The sequence below is a fragment of the Aquila chrysaetos genome, chromosome 5 (genome assembly GCF_900496995.4).
Source record: "Aquila chrysaetos chrysaetos chromosome 5, bAquChr1.4, whole genome shotgun sequence".
Taxonomy (NCBI): domain Eukaryota; kingdom Metazoa; phylum Chordata; class Aves; order Accipitriformes; family Accipitridae; genus Aquila; species Aquila chrysaetos.
The window spans coordinates 61,566,351-61,583,240 of record NC_044008.1 but is presented as its reverse complement, the minus strand read 5'-3'; the positions used below and the strand labels follow the sequence as shown (position 1 = coordinate 61,583,240).

The following is a 16,890-nucleotide window of genomic DNA, read 5'->3' as shown; positions in this document are numbered from 1 at the left end:
ACCTAGGGATTTGCCCATAGACCCGGGGAAGCCCCCACTGATGATGCGGCCTCATGCATTAGCTGGCCACGTCAGCGAGGGGACTGCTGGGAGAGCTGCTCCTGCTGAGGGGGTCTCCCTGGCTCTGGCGTCTGGTCCTGTGCCAGAAGCACGCTCAGCCGGTGCGTGGCAGGGCTGCAGGCAGGCAGGCAGGAGGGGAGGGCTGCGGTAACTGGCTGCACCAAAATGTTTCTTCTTGGACAGGAGCCTGCCAAGGGCCAGGGGGGAGACTGGCATCTTCCCAGCAGGTGCCGAGCCCTTCCCTGTAGTGCTGGCAGGGGGTGAGTGCCCAACGAACAGGCAGGGCCTCCTGCAGGCAGGGACAGCCAGCTCAGCAGTGGCTGTACCCGGCTGTCCATCCTGGGAGCAGTGCCCAATAACAGCAGCGCGAACTACGGTCGCAGGGGTTTATTACGAAGTGGCAAAGTAAAACGCCAGCGGTGCTGCTCTGGCTCCCGAGGAGCGATCCTGTGCCCGCTTGAGGGCTGGTGGTGGTGGCTGGCGCACTGGTCTCCCCAGGGCTCTCGCACAGGGTGGTCTCCCAAGGGGTCTTGTGGGGGCCTCTGTTTTGTGGGGGCTCCAGGGAACAGGGCTGCAGTCCCAGGGGCGTGGGGGTTCCTTGCTGCTGCTGCAGTGGGGATGGGGCTTCCTCGGCACGGGTGAGGCAGAGCTGTGCCCGCTCCTGCTGTCTGCTGGGCACAGTGGGATGCGTGGGGTGGCCAAGTGGACTCGTGCAAGTATGAAAATACCATCTTGCACGGGGCATGCCGCTTGCTTTCACGGCAGAGGAGGGCCTGGGAAATGCTTCTCTGTGAGGATGGGGGCTTGCAAAGCAATGGAAACTACCAAGCCAAAAGCCCCTGCTGAAACCTTGGCTCTGTTTTTGAGCCAGTGGCTCCTGGGACGCTGCTGCCGGCTTTGGCCCTGGCCTAGGGAAAAAAGGGGAGCTGTGCTCACCGCTCCTCTGCCTGCAGGCACAGAGCTTGCAGCCTGCAGGGCAGCTCTGCTCCGGGCTTACAGCACTTGGCTAGGGGCAGGAGTGCTCGGAAGGCGGGTGCTGGGTGGGTTGGCATTGCCCCATCCCTTCGCCGGCCTGGGCAAAGCTCCCTGTCCTGCTGGGTGTGCATGGGCAGCGTGTGGCCTTGCTGGATGCCGGGCTGCACCTTGCAGTCACATCAGGCTCTGAAGGTGCCTCAGGCGTCGGACAAGGGACCAGAGTGTTGATGCCAAACCCCAGCGCACCCACCCGCCTCCCTGGTGGAGCTGGCGAGTGGGGACAGACCGGCTGGGCGAGGGGACAGGGCCGCAGGGCAGGCGAAAGCAAAGCGGGAGGTGATGCTGGGGGGATTGGCTGGGGGTTGCCCATGCCTGGGTGACCATTTTCCACCTGGCTCAGCAGTGTCACATCATCCCCTGCTCCCCCCCAGCCACCTCCCCACAGCAGCAACTTGTGAAAAACAGAGGTAAAGCGTGACCCAGGAGAATGCTGCCTGCCCGCTCCCCCCGCGCAGTTCGGGCACAGAGCAGCTGCGGCTCTAGGTGCTGGCCCCGCTGCTGCTGGGTCTCTTCTCGGTGAAGAAGCTTTTGAGCAGCATCACTTGCCCAATGCTGACCACAAAGAGGATGAGGGTTTCCCCGACCGACCAGTATGAGACCCGGCCGTTGAGGTCTTCGGCTCTGCTCCGGTCCTGCGCTTCCCGCAGGCGGTAGTGAGTCTGGGAGTCGATCACTGTGTTCAGAGCCTCGTGGATGGTGACACAGGCGGACTCCATCTAGGGAGACAAGCACGCTCCATTGCTCCTGACATGGCACAGCGCAGGCCCGGCGCTCGCGGCCGAGGGAGCTGAGGACGGTGCTGGGGCACCCGAGAGCAGGACAGCAGCGCCCTGTGCTGCTGGGTCTCTGCCAGCCCCAACCCGAGAGCGGTTCTGCTCGAAGGAGCAATGCTGGAGACCGTCCGGCGGAGGGAGCCTGCTGTGAGCACCAGGGCACAACCGAGAGCCCTGCCGAGGCGCTGGGGGCCAAGAGCAGGGTCTGGGTCCCAGCCCAGGGCGCAGCCATCCCTGCGGGCTCACGCCAAGGGATGGAAAAGCCTTGCTGCACTTCCCTTGTGCGGGACGGAAACTGGGTGCTCAGGCCAGGGGAGGTTCAGACCCAGAGCAGCCCTCCCCGTCCCTCTCTGCCCGCGCCACTGGGAGGAGGATGTGGCCTGCATGTGGCAGGGCGGTTGGCTGGTGGTTGGCACTTCTGCATTCGGCAGAGGGAGAAGGGGATGAGCCCCCAACTGCCGTCCTGTGGGGCCGTTTGGCCGCAAGCGGGAGCTGTGGCGAGACCTTCCTCCCGCGGCAGCGTGCAGTGACCCACCTGTGTCAGGGCGGTGACGCGGTTGCTCATGTCGGGCAGGATCGGTGGCTCATCGCCCACCTGGAAGTCGAAGTAGACGGTTTTGTGGGAGAAGGTGGAGAACTCATTGCTGAAGCAGAAGGTGTAGACGCCCTTGACTTCGGTACGGTGCAGGAAGCTGTCATACTGCTTCTTGGTCTCCTTGTAGATCGTCCTGCCGTTGGGGTCCTCCACGTAGCAGTCCACGTCGTAGTGTCCCCCGGTGATCACCTGCGCAAGGAGACGCAGGCAGCACCTGCCGAACCACATGCCGAGAGCCTCCCGCCCTGCCGGGAGCAGCTCTGCCCGGCCCCGTGCCTGCGTGCACAGCCGTGCCTGCGTGCACAGCCGTGCCCACGGCTGACCGCCACGGGACAGGGGCCCAGGCTGGGGGACCCCCCGGGGAAGCTGTGCCCCACGGTGCCAGCAGCTCCGGTGGGGCGCCGGGAGCTCAGGTGGGGTGCCGGACAGGGGGACGGCCCTGATGGCCCGGGTCAGGGGTTCCCGTGGCCGCTGTGGGCACGTCCCGGTACCGGCTCCGAGGAGGGCACTGCCGGGCCCGGGGCCGGGGCTGGGACCGTCTGCCGGTGCAGCCCGGGGGGGAGGCGGGGCGGGGGTGCGGGGAAGAGGCGCAGCTGCAGGGGCCGGGGGTAGGGGCAGGGGGCGATGGGCACAAGCAGGGGCAGGGCTGCGGGCACGGCAGTACCTGGTAGTCCAGCGTGAACTTGAGGCCGCGCTCCAGCTCCTGGTGGAAGCACTGCTTGGCGCTGTCGGGCAGCTCGAAGGTCAGCTCGGTGCCGCCGGCCCGCAGCGCGCACAGCAGCACGGCCAGCACCCGCATCCCGGCCCGCATCCCGGCCCGCATCCCACTGCTCCAGCCCCGCTCCCGGCCCGCCCCGCCCCGCCTGACGTGGCGCCCGCCCGGCACCGGCACCGGCGGCGCTTCCGCTGGGGGCGGCTCCGGGCGGGGCCGGGCTGCGGCAGCCCCCCCCCCCCCGCCCCGCCTCCGGGACCGGCAACCCCCGGGCACCCCGAGCGGAGGATGGCCGGGGCCGCGGGACCCCAGGCGGCGGCTCTCGGCCCAACGCTGAGCTCTTTATTAATGCAGCGATGATATAAAAAGCCTGTACTGTTGCATGACGTCACCCTCCCACACCTGCCTGCTCACACCTATAGGCGCACGCAGGCGCTTAAATAAATGCATCGAAATATTCCCGTAGAGAAGCGCTGCTCACACGCCCCGGTCCAATGCACAGAATACGGGAAGCTCCTAAGAGGTGACCCACATTCTGCAGGCACCCAACCTCTGATTGCTGGCTAAAGGTGTCAAACGCTGCTTAAAAAAAGACAAACACAACATATCGGAATATTTAGAAACGAACAGAAAACATGAGCAACGGGATTTAAAAATCCACACTCTAAAATACGAGACAAACGTCACTGTTATAGGGAAAATACGCCTGAAATTCAATCTATAAGACATTTGACCTACAGAGAGTATAAACTTTAAGGCTGTAAAAATATAAGCCCACTTTTGCTCTAAACAGCATATTTAAATCTCAAATGCACTGTCAGAGAACATTCCTGTGCAGTTAAAACCAAAACGCGGTGCTGCTTTGTGCAGGAACTGTGCAAAGTTTTGCAACAGCCTGGAGCAAGGCGGATAATGCCCTGGGCATGGAACCGGCTCTTTGCCAGCAGTTTTGGAAGGATGGATGGAAGCATGTGCTGGGCTGATTTGGGCAAGGGCAGAACCCGACATCAGTCCCGGCGGGGTGAGACTGCTGCCACTTGCTTGTCAAAGTGACGCCGACTCTGCAGTGGGCGTCAGGACACGTGAGACTTCATTGAATAAACCCACGGGAGTCGTTCTCGCTTGGCCTCAGACGGGTGGCACAATGTTCCGAGTAGGCTGCAGATCCGAAACACTCGCCGAGTCACCAGCACAGGGCCGTGGGCTGTTTCCTCTTTGCAGCTGGCTCCATGTGGTGGGTTTGGCTGACTGATGGCAGCTCTGGCACACATCCAGCTCATAGTCCCAGCTAAGCACGGGGTGAGGAGTGCTCCCCACTGCTGGCTGGTACCTGGCTGGGGCTGGGGCCGTGGGAGTGGGAGGGGGCTGGCGGTGTGCGGTCTCGCTGCCCTGATGCTGCAAAGCTGCCACATGCTGCTGGTGGAGGCCCCGTCCTGCGGCAGGGTGCTGCATGGCCCTGTCTGTGGGGCTGGGCACCCAGGTCCCTGTGCACAGGGAAGGAATCGCAGTCGCACCCCCACATCCAGCCATGCAGACGTGTTTGCTGGCTCGGACTCACGCTGCATCAGGATGGTGCTGTGCAGAGAGCTGCTGCAGACACCAATGCCACGCAGAGCCATCCTGCGGCTGCCTCCTCCTCCTGCCTGCGTGCGGCTCAGCTCTGCTTCGGTCCCAGAGGACAGTTGTTGCAGCATGGTCAGCAGGAGAGAGGAGCCTGGCTGCGGTGCTGTGCCTGCAGCTTTCCCCTGCTGGGGTGAGCCCCTGACACTCACCATGTGCCATCCTTGGCAACTTGGCATCCTTGCTCCCCCATCGTTGGCAGAATCTTCCCACGCAGACAAGCTGGGAGTGCTCCCTGCCCAGGAATTCAGCGCTTGGAGTTGCTCGTTGTGGTGGGAAATGCCCTTGAACCTTGCTCGTTTCAGAGACAGAGACAAGCCTGTTCCAGATCAGGGCCCACTGAAGCACCGGGTTGCAGCAGTAATGGGATTAGCTCAGCCTCTGGAGTTTCAAAGTGCTTGGAAATCTCTGAGGTGGAGAATTGTCTCCCTCTCCAGCACAGTGAGGGTACCAATACATTCAATTGCTAGGGAGGGGTGTTTCTGCTCTTCCAACCTCGCACAGCATTAAGCTCCTTTCCTTCCTGGTAGGCACTTCACAAATGCATTAGCCCCACGGCTCACCGGCGTGGGGCTCCAGATGGGTTTCTGTGTCAGAACGAGCGGGATGGAAGAAAAGCGGATTGTAAATAACAAGGAATAACTGAACTGCAGGCAGGAGCCTTTGTGCGAAGCCTGACTGTCTCAGATGGTCTGGGATTGATCTCTCAGGTAGTTGCTCCTGGGGTAAGATCCAGAAGTGAATAAAGAGTACAAGAGAGACTTCAGCTGCTTGGGCTAGATGCTCAGGCTCTCCTTACAGCTCTGGCATGTGGGAACAGGAACCTCCTGATTCAGCCCCTGGGCACAGGCCTGACCCCCACGGCTGCCAGTGCTTCCCCAGGGCCAAGTCACCGCTCTGTGCGGGAACCATCACGTTTCTGCACGGAGAGCACTGGTTTGGTAACCTTCCTGGGAAGCAAATGGTGACATGGTTACTGGGCCACTATTTCTTCAAAATCAGAGAGCTGCCGCATCTGCTCCGCTTGCATGGAGTGTCTCCGGAGAAGCTTCCTTTTGGCTCTCAAGTCGCCCCGTCTGGGCGAGCTGGGAGCGATGGGTACCAGGGACTTAAAGCAGGCAGCAAGCGGAGAGGAGGCTTTGCTGTTGGAGCCGATGTCAGGGATCGGGGGGTTGGGGTTCACATTCAGGGGGGGCAGATATCCCGGCCTCGTGTGGGAGATGTGGTCCAGCAGCAGGGTCCCGGACCCTCGCCTCTCCAGCAAGCCGGGCGGTCGGTGCCGGACGGTCGCAGGCGATGTGCCGGCCATGCTGTCCAGGGACTCCCGCGAGCCATCCAGCAAGGCCAGGTGGGAACCGCTGAGCTTCCTCCTCTCTGACGGCACCTTCCCCGCCTCGGTCAGGCCGGGGACACTGGAGACCTGGGGGTCACAGTCGTAGTGCTCGGCGCTCAGCCTCCGCCAGTGCAGCGTGTCCATTGCCGTGGCCGAGCCGGCGACAGTGGAGCCGACGCTCTCCGGCTCTTCGGGGACTGTGCCTCTTCGGGGCAGGCGCTGGTGGGCGGCCTGGCTCTTCTCGTAGGCTGCTTTCCTCGCCAGTGGCCCAGGGGCTGGCGGTGTCCTCAGAGCCTGCTCATCTACCGGGGGGAAGAGAGAGGGGTCCTTGCTCTTGCTGCTGCCACTCCAGGCAAGAGGAGCCTTTTTGGAGAGCGAGAGGTCGCCGATGCCCATGATCACCTCATCGTCTGTGCAGACCCGCGTGTCGTCGCGGTGTGTGGAGGCCGCCAGCACTGAGGGTGCGACCAGACCCCACGGCTCTGACCGTAGCCGTTTCAGCTGGGGCAGGCGGGCTCTCCTGGCTGCGCCGGCTCTCTGGCCCGGGGAGGGTGGCTCGTCGGCAGACCTGGCAGAGGGGCTGTCCCCAGGGTGCGACGGGTGTGGGCCGAAGATGCCACTCTCCTTCTCAGCAGGGGAAGGTGCCGAGCCAGGAGTTTTCAAGTGGGTGCTGGAGGGTGCTGTGCATGTCTCAGGGGGGGCCTTCTCCTTGAACTCCAGCGAGGGGGGAACGTTCAGGTACTGCTTGGCAGTCTTGGTGCCAGAGGACAACTTGTCCATGGTGATAATGATCACCTCCTTCCCTTTGGCTTTGCAGGCGTTCAGGAGGTGCTGCAGCACGTCCTTGTCATCAGCATTGATGGCGTGGACCAGAGCTGATGCTCCTGAGTGGTCCTCCAGGCTGGGGTCTGCCCCATTCTCCAGCAGCAGGGACACCACGTCCCCCCCGGCGCCGCGGATGCAGGCATGCATGAGGGCTGTTTTCCCAGACTTGTCCTGGATGTTGGGGTCAGCTCTGTTGTCCAGCAGGTACTTCACCATCTTGGCCTTGTTAATGCTCTGCTGGTCGACATGCTTGGTGATGCAGGCCACCATCAGGGCGGTCTCCCCTTTCTCGTTGCTCTCATTGATGTAAGCCCCCCCTTCTAGCAGTAGCCGGGTCAGCCGGAGCCGGCCGAGCCACACTGCCTTTAGGAGGGAGTTCCCCCCCATCTCCAGCTCCGTCACCTCATCCATGGCACTGGCCGCTGCTTACTGATGGGCAAAGACAGCGACAGCCAGCAGCTGTGGAAGGAACCGTGAAGGAAGGTGAGGCTTTGCTCCTCAGCCCTGGCTCTCGCCTCTGCCCGGCCTTCCCGGGAGTGTCACGCCCTTGGCACTGCTCTGCATCCCACTACCTCTCTGACCACGTCCACCCCACCCTGTGGCACTAGGAGCCCCCCAGATCCACCCCCCCTGCCCGTGCGCAGCCCCACAGTCCCCCTGCACACAGGGTCTCCTGCCCCAGGGGGTGCTCGGGGGGCAAGGCAGGTGAGCGGCAGCAGGAGGAAAGGCTTGCTCTCCTCAGGGATCTCCTGGGGAGAAAGAGCTGATCTTTGCCAGCTGGGAGATGCCTCAGCCCTGCCCTCTCACAGCCATACCATGCATTTACTTTATGGCATTGGCCCCCTCTCAGTCATCTCATCTTTAGGATGTACTGTATTTTTCTCTTTCGGCCATGGAGCCTCTGGCCTTCCTCTGTTCTAGACATGCCAGCGGACTTGGCTGCCAGTGCCCTGGGTGCATCAGCTGCCCCTAATTGTCCTGACCAGCCTCACCTGAGACACCCCCGCCCCCCACCCCCCCACCTCCACCCCTGGGCTGGGGGTTCTATTTAAATGCAGGCCCAGAACTTCAGTCCTGGTTTGAGCTATGAAGGTGCTGGAGACTTCATCTACCCCTGTCAGACCAGGCTTGCCGCCTTGCCTTGGCCTGATGATCACTGCTGATGGGACCTGTCACTGACTTGTCCCTGCCCTGCCGATGAGGGCTTGTTCCCTGACTGTGCGGTGGCCACCCTCGGCTTGTGGCTCATCTGCCCTTGCGGAGCAGCTCTGCTCTTGCTGCTCCCTGGCAGTATGTCTCAGTTCATCTTGCCTTGCTCTTTTCCAGCTCTTCTTCCCCCGTAGCCGTGCTGACATTTGCCTGGATGCGGCTGATTTCCCCGAGTGCCAGAGGAATCAGAATGGTCCTCATGCTGAGATGGTTTCCACCGTGGCTTCTAGGTCTCTCAGGCTGTAACGCAGAGCCCACTGGAGACAGTGTGAGTATTTCCCATGGCTTCTTGGGCCGGAGCCACGATCTTTGCTTCCTCACTGCCTAAGGAAATGTGAAGCTGCTGTGGTCATGCTGTCTGTAACCCCATGCTGCTTAATGGTGGTGTGAGCCACTTGTGTAGGGGAGTGCTATAAGAGCAGCTTCCACTCACAGCACTCTCTGCAGCAGGACTGGCTCAGGAGGATCAACAGGCATAGTCTCTGCTGGCAAGTGCTTCCCTGCCACCGCCTGGCATGGGCTGGCCACAGGAAATTCAGCCAGGTAAGGCTCACGCGCATTGCTCCACAGCCATGATACTCAACCCGAGTGCCTCATAGCCCTACTGCCTGTGTCCTTGAGGAACAACACCCGTCCCCTGCAGCTCTGAGACCTGGTGGGCTCCACGCACAAGGCAGAGGTAGCAGCTGAGGGACCAGCAGATGCCCAGCACCATGGAAACATTAGAGGCACAGAACCAGACCTTCAGCCTGCCTGTCCAGGGTCCCTGCCACCTGCTTGCCCATGCTCTCATTGCACTTTGCTGCCTGTCCAGCTGTGAGCAGCAGTTGCCACTCCTCAGGCCGTGCCCAGCCCTTCCCCGGAGCATCCCCACCTGCCAGGGGCCCGTCGGAGCCTGCCCGCTTCGCTCCGGAGCTCTTGCCAGCCTGTGCTCAGCAGCTCTCTCCGAAAGCCTCCCCCGTGGTGCGTGCAAGCAGCTCTGCCCTTCCCCGCCAGCCCCTGCCCTTCCTGTCCCGGAGGCCGTGGGGATGGATCCTGCAGCCCTGGGACCTGCTGTAAGTGCTCGCACCGGGGGCGTCACCCCCCACCCCCGGCCACCTCAGAGGCGCAAGCGGTGTCACCCCCCCCCCCCCCCCCCCCCGGAGCCGTGTCGGTGAGCCGCCCACGGCCCCGTCCCCTCGGGGAGCCGGCGGGCTCCTTTGAGCTGCTTCCCTGACCCCTCTCACCTCCCTCTCCTCGCCGGTCGCGTTCCCCGGTCCGCGGTGCCGCCGGAGGGTCCTAGCCCGGGCGCAGCCTCGTCCCTTCCCGCTGCCCGCCGGGCGTCCGCGGCCTCCGCCGCCCGGGCACGCTCGCCCGCGGGGCTGCAGAGACACCGGGGGGGAGAACGGGGACCCCCGGGGCAGGCGCCCCCCGCCCCCCCCGCCCCCCCCGCCCCGGGGGCGGCCCGCTCCCGCCCGGGCCCCTGTCCGCGGTGCTGATGGCGGGGACGGGCTCCCACCGCCCCCGTGCCCGGTTCCCGGTGCCGGGCTACTCCGGCGCCCCCGCCCGCATCGTCCCTTATGTGCGCTCCGGGTGGCTGCGTCACCCGCCGCCGCTGCCCGGTGCTGCCCGGCCGGCGGCGGGGCTGCGCGGGGGGGGGGGGGGGGCGGCGCGTCCGCCCCCAGGTGGGAGCAGGGAGCGGCGGGGCGGGGGTGTCCGTGTGCGGGGGGTGTGGGTTTGTGTCCCTGCACGCCTGCGGGGGGAGGGGGGGCGTGTCCGTGTGCGTGCCGGGCCGTGAGCGTGGGGTGTGTGCGTGTGCCCGTGTGCGGCAGTGGGGGGTGTGCCGGTGTCCGTGCCCACCCGTGCATGGGTGTCGGTGCTGTGCAGGGGTGTGGGGCGGGGGGGGGGAGAGGGGAGGGGAGGCTGGGTGTATGCCGGTGTCCGTGGGGATGAGTTTGTGCAGGGTGGGGGTGCGCACACATCGGAGGTGCCTGTGTCCACGCTGGTGTGTGGGTGTGTGTGGGTGTGTCCCCATGCATGTGCAAGGTGTGTCTCTGTGCATGTGTGGGGTGTGCTGTGGGTGTGTGTCCCTTTGCGGGGCGGCATCCCTGTGTGTGTGTGTGCCCATGTCTGTATGTCCTTGCACATATGCGTGTACCCACATGCAAGGATGTGTCCACGTGCAGGGGGGCGTCTGCACTGGGGTGCCCATGTCCTGTGGGTCGGTGTGCCCACATGCGGGTGTGGAGCTGTGCCACACGTGTTCCCTGGTGCCCGTGTTGTGCCCAGGCACTGAGGGTGGGCGTGCGCTGGTACACATGTGCTGCCAGTGCCCCTGTGCCCGCCGTGGTGCTGTGTGCCATGTGGGTGTTACAGTGCCCAGGTGTCACTGTGAGGACCAGCCAGCACTGGCATGGGCTCCCCAGAGAGGCTGTGCTGTCTCTGTCCTTGGAGATTTTCCAGACCCAGCGGGACCCAGCCATGAGCAAACTGGTCTGAGCCCATGGCTGATCCTGCTTGGAGCAGGGGGTCAGACTAGAGACCCCCTGGGGTCCCCTCCAGTGTCAATGACCCTGTGGTCCGAGTGCACCTCTGGGGTACCCAAATGCTCGGTGTTGTGCAGGGAGAAGCCAGAGTCCCTGCATGCTGCTCTCCAGGGCACAAAGCTGCCCTCAGTGTCAGTGGGAAGTTTCTGGGACCAGTGTCCTTCTGCTGCCCCTGGGCAAACCTCTCTGGTCCCTGAATCTCTCATCTGGGCAGAAAACTGCTTTCCTGCAGGCTCCAACCCATTTTACTCTGTGGCTGCTGAGAAGATTGGCTCTTCAGGAGCAGTCCCAGCAGAAACAAGTAATTGGGTGGAAGGTGGGGAAATGGTCATAAATGCATAATAAACACACTGCTACACATGGCTCTGTAATTTAGCAGACTACTGCTGCCTGTAACAGTATTCATCATAGCACTCTCTTAGATTAGATTAACATTAGGGGAAATTTCTCTTGTGATTACTAAAATATAATCCAAAATTGCAACCTTCTTTAGTAAAAGTTGATAATAACAATAATCAGAGCGAGCAGAGAAATTAAGTAGGTCTTTACATTAGCAAGCATTTAGTAAAACCTTATGGCAGCTTCTTTGCTAACTCTGGTAACACAGACTTCTCAATAGTTTGCTAAATTGGCCATATAAGCCCTGAAAATGTATGTGTTTGTCCATTCATTTTCAGATGCATGCACGCACACCAGATTATTCATTCAGATGACCCCAAGCAGGTGGTTGGGTGCTCAGGGGCCTGGGCTGGAGGGGCCCCATCTCTCATCCGTGGGGTCTCCCTGCAGCACCTGGGCTGGCCACATCATGGAGGGCAGGAGATCTGCCAGCAGCTTCATTGAAAGGTTTGGCGGGGTTGTTTCAAAATGGGGGGGGATTGCTTGTTCCCAGTGTGCAGCATGAGCTGCTGCACAGAGACAGCTGTGGCTGGAAGCAGAGGGCTGCTGAGACACAATGAGTCACGCACAACCTTCTCCAGGCTCTAATTACCCCTCCTGGTAGCTCTTCTCTCAATTAGGAGAGTGTCGGCAACAAGTGATGGGGAGCCGAATCCCCCTCACCTGCAACTGACCCTTCCTCTTCTGCCGACCTTGCAGTTCCCATTAGTTATCGTCCGTGTGCCGGAGCCCAGGCCAGCTCCTGGCCGCAGTGCTGGGCTCTGCCGCTCACTGCCTAGGTGGCTGTGGTGCTGCTGGGGCTGGTCCTGGCTGGAGAGCAGGGATAACCTTTCCTTGCAGATGTTTGGACTCAAGAGTTTGCTTTCCTGCTCCACCAGCTTGAACTCACCAGCTTCCAGGTGTCTGTGGGGTGGGAGATGCCCTGGCTCAGCTCCCAGCAGGGAGGGATAAGCATGGCAATGCCAGCTCTGTCTCCCCATCAGCTGCCTGTCCAGAGAGGAACTGCCACGGCAGGGTTGCCTGCAGACAGTGTTGCCCACAGGCTGCCCACGGTTTGCTCAGGAGGCAGGACAGGATGCGGGCTGCCCTCGTGCCAACTGGGGAGAGCCCTGCCTGGGCTGTGCTGCTGGGACCACGGCCTGGGGGTGGCTGTGGAGCCGAATGCTGATCATAACCTACCTTCTTTCTACACAAGTAATTTCTGTGTTTGCCTTCTGCTTCCTCTTTTGCTGAATAATTCATAATGAGTGATTAATGGAGATGCCCCCCCCCCCCTTCCTATTCACACATGATCACAGGTTGCATTTTTTCAGAGGTATTAGTTATTCATAATGATTTGCTGAGTAATGTCTGCGCTGCTCCTTAGGCTGCAGTTTACTCCCTGATGGTTCACTGTGGGATCTGGGGGAACTGTTCCTGCTCCCTGCCCAGGTACCAGGACTCTGGGCACTGTATGCCCCGTGCTGGCTCACTGGGCTCTGAGTATGAAGTTCAGTTGCTGTGAAAATGAGATGGGATGTGCCTAAAATGGGAAATTTAGGTTAAATGGGCAATAGGTTAAATAGGAGACTTGGGCTGAATATCCCTGCTCCTCCCTTGGTTTACTAGGAGCAGTGAACATGAAGGGGGCTTGGCTGAACCCAGGGACGTGTAGAGATGCCTGCAAAGTGTCATCTGTGTTTTCTCAGCTTTAACCCTACTGTCCTTCTGGATAAGCATCTCTGTCACCTCTGCTGTGGGACCAACATCAGTGTGGCTCACTTTTTGGTCTCTGCCAACACAGGTACAAATCTCAGTATGGTCTGAGACCTCCAAAAAATGATCAGACAGGAGAGTGAGTGAGACAGAGGCAGGGGTGGACCTGGGGGCAGCAACACTCAGCTCATTTGCTGTTTATAACCCAGTGCAAGGTGTCTGATTTCTTTCTACGTCCTTGTCAGAGCTGCTGAGAGAGGAGAAGCTCTCCCAGCCGGCATGCTGAGGGAGGGCAGTGGTGGAGCCCTGGGAAGGTCATGCCTGTGCTGTCAAGACCAGCTCAGCACCTCATGTGGCTTCCCAGGGCTGGCAAGGCCAGCGAGCAAAGGGCTCTCCAGGAACCACTGCTGCCAGTTATCCCGGAGAGCTGGGACCTCCAAGGAGGGGAACGGGAACAGCCCCTGCCTGCTGCAGGAGGGCCTCTGGATCTGCCCCAGCCCTGTCCTGGCTATGCAGAACCAACATGTTCACCCACCTTCATCCTCCTCATCTTCCTCACAGCATCTGTGCCATCCCTGAGGGTGCCATGGCAACGGGGCTGGCAGGGGTGGCCGCTGGAGGAGAAGCTGCAGTTCTGATGCAAGGGCTCTGAGCCCTTGGTCTGATCCTCAGCGCTGCAGCAGTGCCCTGGACAGGCTCGGGTCTGTGGGATGGTGTCCAGACCCTGCCAGTTTGGGGCAAGACTGGGATGGAGGTGGTTTTGTGGATGCCCGGAGTGCCATGCCACGCATGCTCTGGGCCTGGCTTTGCTCTGCCTAAACTGCCCTGGCAGGCTGCGGAGGGCTGGGCACTGACCTGGTGGTGCTGCCAGTGTGAATGGGGCAGCAGCACAGGGGGTACTGGTCCTCAGAACCCTTATCCTGGCAGAGGGGCTCCTTCTCCTCTGTGCTGCCTTCCTCCTGAGCAGGGCAGAGAGAGGCAGAGGTGACAAACTGACACTGAAGAGAATGGCAGAGATGTAGAGTGTTTCGCTGGGCCACTCCAGCAATATCTTACCATAGACAAGCTGTTGGGCAGCTCTCATCTATTTTACAGCTTTCTGAAGCTATAATTAAGAGTCTGGCCCAGCCGAGAGGAGGAGGCCGCTGCTTTCAGCTGCTTGCTGGCACTGTAATGGGCCTGTCTGGCTTGCATGTGGTGCAGCTGTGATCCCCAGGGGCGTTCAAGCAGAGGCTGTAGTGATGCTTCAGGAGGCTGAGTCTGTGTGTGCAGGCTCAGGGACAGGATGGCAAAGGGGCAATCACGGCCCCGTGTGCTTCTAAAGCCCTGGGAGGAGCTGCAGCAACTCAGCCTGTGGCTTGTCAGAGCCTGGTCTATCTCCTGGGGAAGGGGGTTCTCCCAAAGCACCGGCTCCCCAGCTGCCTTGAGACTCCCATGGGAGCAGCAGCTGCCCCAGCAGTGGCGGGGGGGGGGGGAGTGCAGACGCAGGTAGGACGTGAGCACAGCCTCGCTGCTCTGGCTTCCTTGGCTAAATAGGGACCATCTCCCTGGGGGCTGCGTGGTGCTGGCGCTGGTTCTATTTTGGGTGTTTTGCAGAACAGCTGGTGATCATCCCTTACACCGCACAGAGAGGGCTGTGCGCAGCTATTTCTGCCAGCTCATCCACGCACAGCCTCTTTTTATAAACATGCTTCCCTGGAGAGATGAGCGCAGGTGATGGGGGGAGCTTTCAGCTCTGGCATTTCAGAGGTGACCACCGGCTCTGCCGTGAATGCTGCTGCTGCCCTGTGCCCTGGCTGGGGCATGGCCTGTGTCTCCTGACCCACAGGGCAGAGTGAAGCACAGGGCCTGGGGTTGCCCTGGGCACAGGGGGGTCCACATGCCCGGCACAGGGCAGCCGGAGGTCCCAGCCCTTCAGTGTGCTCGTAACTCACAGCAGTCTGTGATTTGGCCCTGCTGTGGGCTTGTCCCATGCCTTGCTGCTCCAGGAGGGATGCTGCAGGTGTGTGTTACTCATTAGGACTGATGATGGCTTTATAAAGTTCAGGGTCAGGCTCTCAGCCCTGCCCATGCTCCCCAGGGAGGTGCAGCCTCTGGGGCCAGCAGGTGCCTGTCGTGCTCCTCACGGGGGGGGTTTCATGGGCAAGGGGGACCAGCCATATCCACAGCATCCGGACATTTTCCCTGCAGACCTGAGCAGGGCCAAAGCCTGGTGCAGGTTTGCATCTGCTTTAATTTTTACCTTGATTTCTCCTGCTGGGAAAATTAAGCAAGCAATACTATTTTCCCATGGTGTAATGGAAATTAATTAGCTAATATCCCTGATGGCCTTGGCTAGTGATAGCCCTGCCCCTAACACCTTGTCTGGCCATGCAGTGCTGCACCTGTGCTGTGTACAGCTGGCTCCATGTCCTCTCCTGTCCCTGGCTTTGGCCAGAGGGTCAAGCTGGCTCTGGGGAAGAACAGCCCCAGCACAGGGACATCACCCAGGCACGGCTGCACCTCGGCCAGGCTCGGGGGAGGCAGCAGCTCACCCTTGACCTGGGGGCACCAGAAGCGATGGAGGAGGCAGCTGTTTGCTCCCATGTCCTGTGGCATTGCCCCTCAGCAGGGCAGGGGGATCTGGCAAAGCTCTGCAGGGCTGGAGGGGATGTCCAGGGGGATCAGCACCCCACTCCTGCTCCAGCGCAGCTGTAACCGAGCCCTTCTCCCATCTTCAGAAAGCTGCTGCCCCTTTATTTCTGATTGTTGTGGGTATTGCAGGGCTGGACACAGGCTGGCAGAGGGGATGAATCCTGCACGTGTGCTCTCTCATCTCCAGCTCTGAACTCCTGGGCCCCAAACCCTTCCTGTGACATATCCTGTGTCGGACAACAACGTTTCCCTTCTTGCTTTAAAAGCAGCCCAGGTCTAAGCCTCTCCTGCCCAGGGATAAAGAGCAGCGGGGCTGGATGGGGAAGGCATGACAATGGGCTGCAGGGGCAGGCTCCTGGGGTTCTGAAATGCTGCTGTCCTCCTCCTCCCCCCATTCACATGTCCCCCTCTCTGCTGGACCCATCCATCTTCCCAGGCCAGGCTGTCCTCCAGAGCTGTGGTGGGGCTCTGCCCAAAATAGTGGCCTCCTGCCCTGTGCGTTATTGGAGGCAGCTGGTGATGCAGTGCTTCCGAAAGAGGCTGCATCACTGCGAGTGGGTCTGATGTCTCTATAGCAACCGTGGGGTAAAAATAGTGCTGGAGAATTTCAGAGCTGTCAGGGAGAGCTCCTGGGATGCGGTGTTTGGGGGAGCAGGGGTTCACCGGGGGAGCAGGGGTTCACCAGGGGAGCAGGGCTCACCATGCTGCTGGGAGCTGCTGTCCGTGCCAGGGCTGCTCCAGGGGCACGTGCAGCGAAGGGAAGAGGGAGCAGGATGTGGGGCTCGGGATGCGAGCGTGGCAGCGCAGAGCCCTGGGCTGCTCCCGCACCGACCCCCGCCTGTCCCCTCGGCCCCACAGCGCCCCGGCTCTCCCAGTCCTGGCTCCTGGCCGAAGGCACGGTGATGGGCTTTTGCGCACTAGGGGATCTCGGAGGTGAACAAACATAAAGGATTTGCTGTGCCTGGAGCACACGTGAACGGTCACTGCTGTCTTGTTCAACTTGGATTCAAGGCTGTCCTCCCTGCTGCCGTCCCGTGTTGGATCAGCAGCTCTGCAGCTGCATCGGCCATCATGGACCTTGCGGGTGGCTGCGCCTTGCTGTCCCCCTCCCCGTGCCTGGGGCTGCCCTGGTTCTGCAGACAGCCGTGTACCCCAGGCAGGGGCTGTGGCTTAGACCCCTCTGGCCTCTGTGTGATGGCGTTTGCTGCCCACCCGTGTGGAGATTGGAGGCTTTCAAAGCTCCAGCATCAGGTGAACACAGAAGCAGCCTAAATCCCACCGGAGGCCCTTGGGGGACAGCAATTTTCAGGGCCAGCCTGAGGAGCCTCGGAGGGGTTTAGGTGCTCGACTCCAAGCGTCAGAGTTGGGGATCTCCAGCTACACCAAAGCCAGCCTGGGCTCACCCCAGGTTTGGGGCAGGTCGGGGGGGGCACTCATCCCCCGCAGTGATTCGCATAGGGGGGCACAGGAGAACC

General features: G+C 61.3%; 2 protein-coding genes across 3 annotated transcripts; both read right to left on the bottom strand.

Annotated features, from left to right (window-relative positions):
- Positions 1-432: 432 nt before the first annotated feature.
- On the bottom strand, positions 433-3,336 carry TMED3 (transmembrane p24 trafficking protein 3). The gene is made up of 3 exons (XM_030015922.2): positions 3,128-3,336; positions 2,404-2,652; positions 433-1,811 (listed from the first exon to the last, which is right to left on the bottom strand). The coding sequence occupies exons 1-3, from the start codon at positions 3,284-3,286 to the stop codon at positions 1,575-1,577; spliced, it is 645 nt and encodes a 214-aa protein (XP_029871782.1). The 5' UTR covers positions 3,287-3,336; the 3' UTR covers positions 433-1,574.
- Positions 3,337-3,495: 159 nt separating this feature from the next.
- ANKRD34C (ankyrin repeat domain 34C) lies at positions 3,496-9,682 on the bottom strand. 2 transcript variants are annotated; one of them, XM_030015921.1, is made up of 3 exons: positions 9,389-9,682; positions 8,265-8,486; positions 3,496-7,412 (listed from the first exon to the last, which is right to left on the bottom strand). In XM_030015921.1, exon 3 carries the CDS (start codon positions 7,362-7,364, stop codon positions 5,769-5,771), a length of 1,596 nt encoding a protein of 531 aa, XP_029871781.1. In that variant the 5' UTR covers positions 7,365-7,412; positions 8,265-8,486; positions 9,389-9,682; the 3' UTR covers positions 3,496-5,768. The 2 variants fall into 2 exon arrangements, with proteins under 2 accessions (XP_029871781.1, XP_029871780.1); XM_030015920.1 differs by having other exon boundaries at positions 8,265-8,482.
- Positions 9,683-16,890: the final 7,208 nt, after the last annotated feature.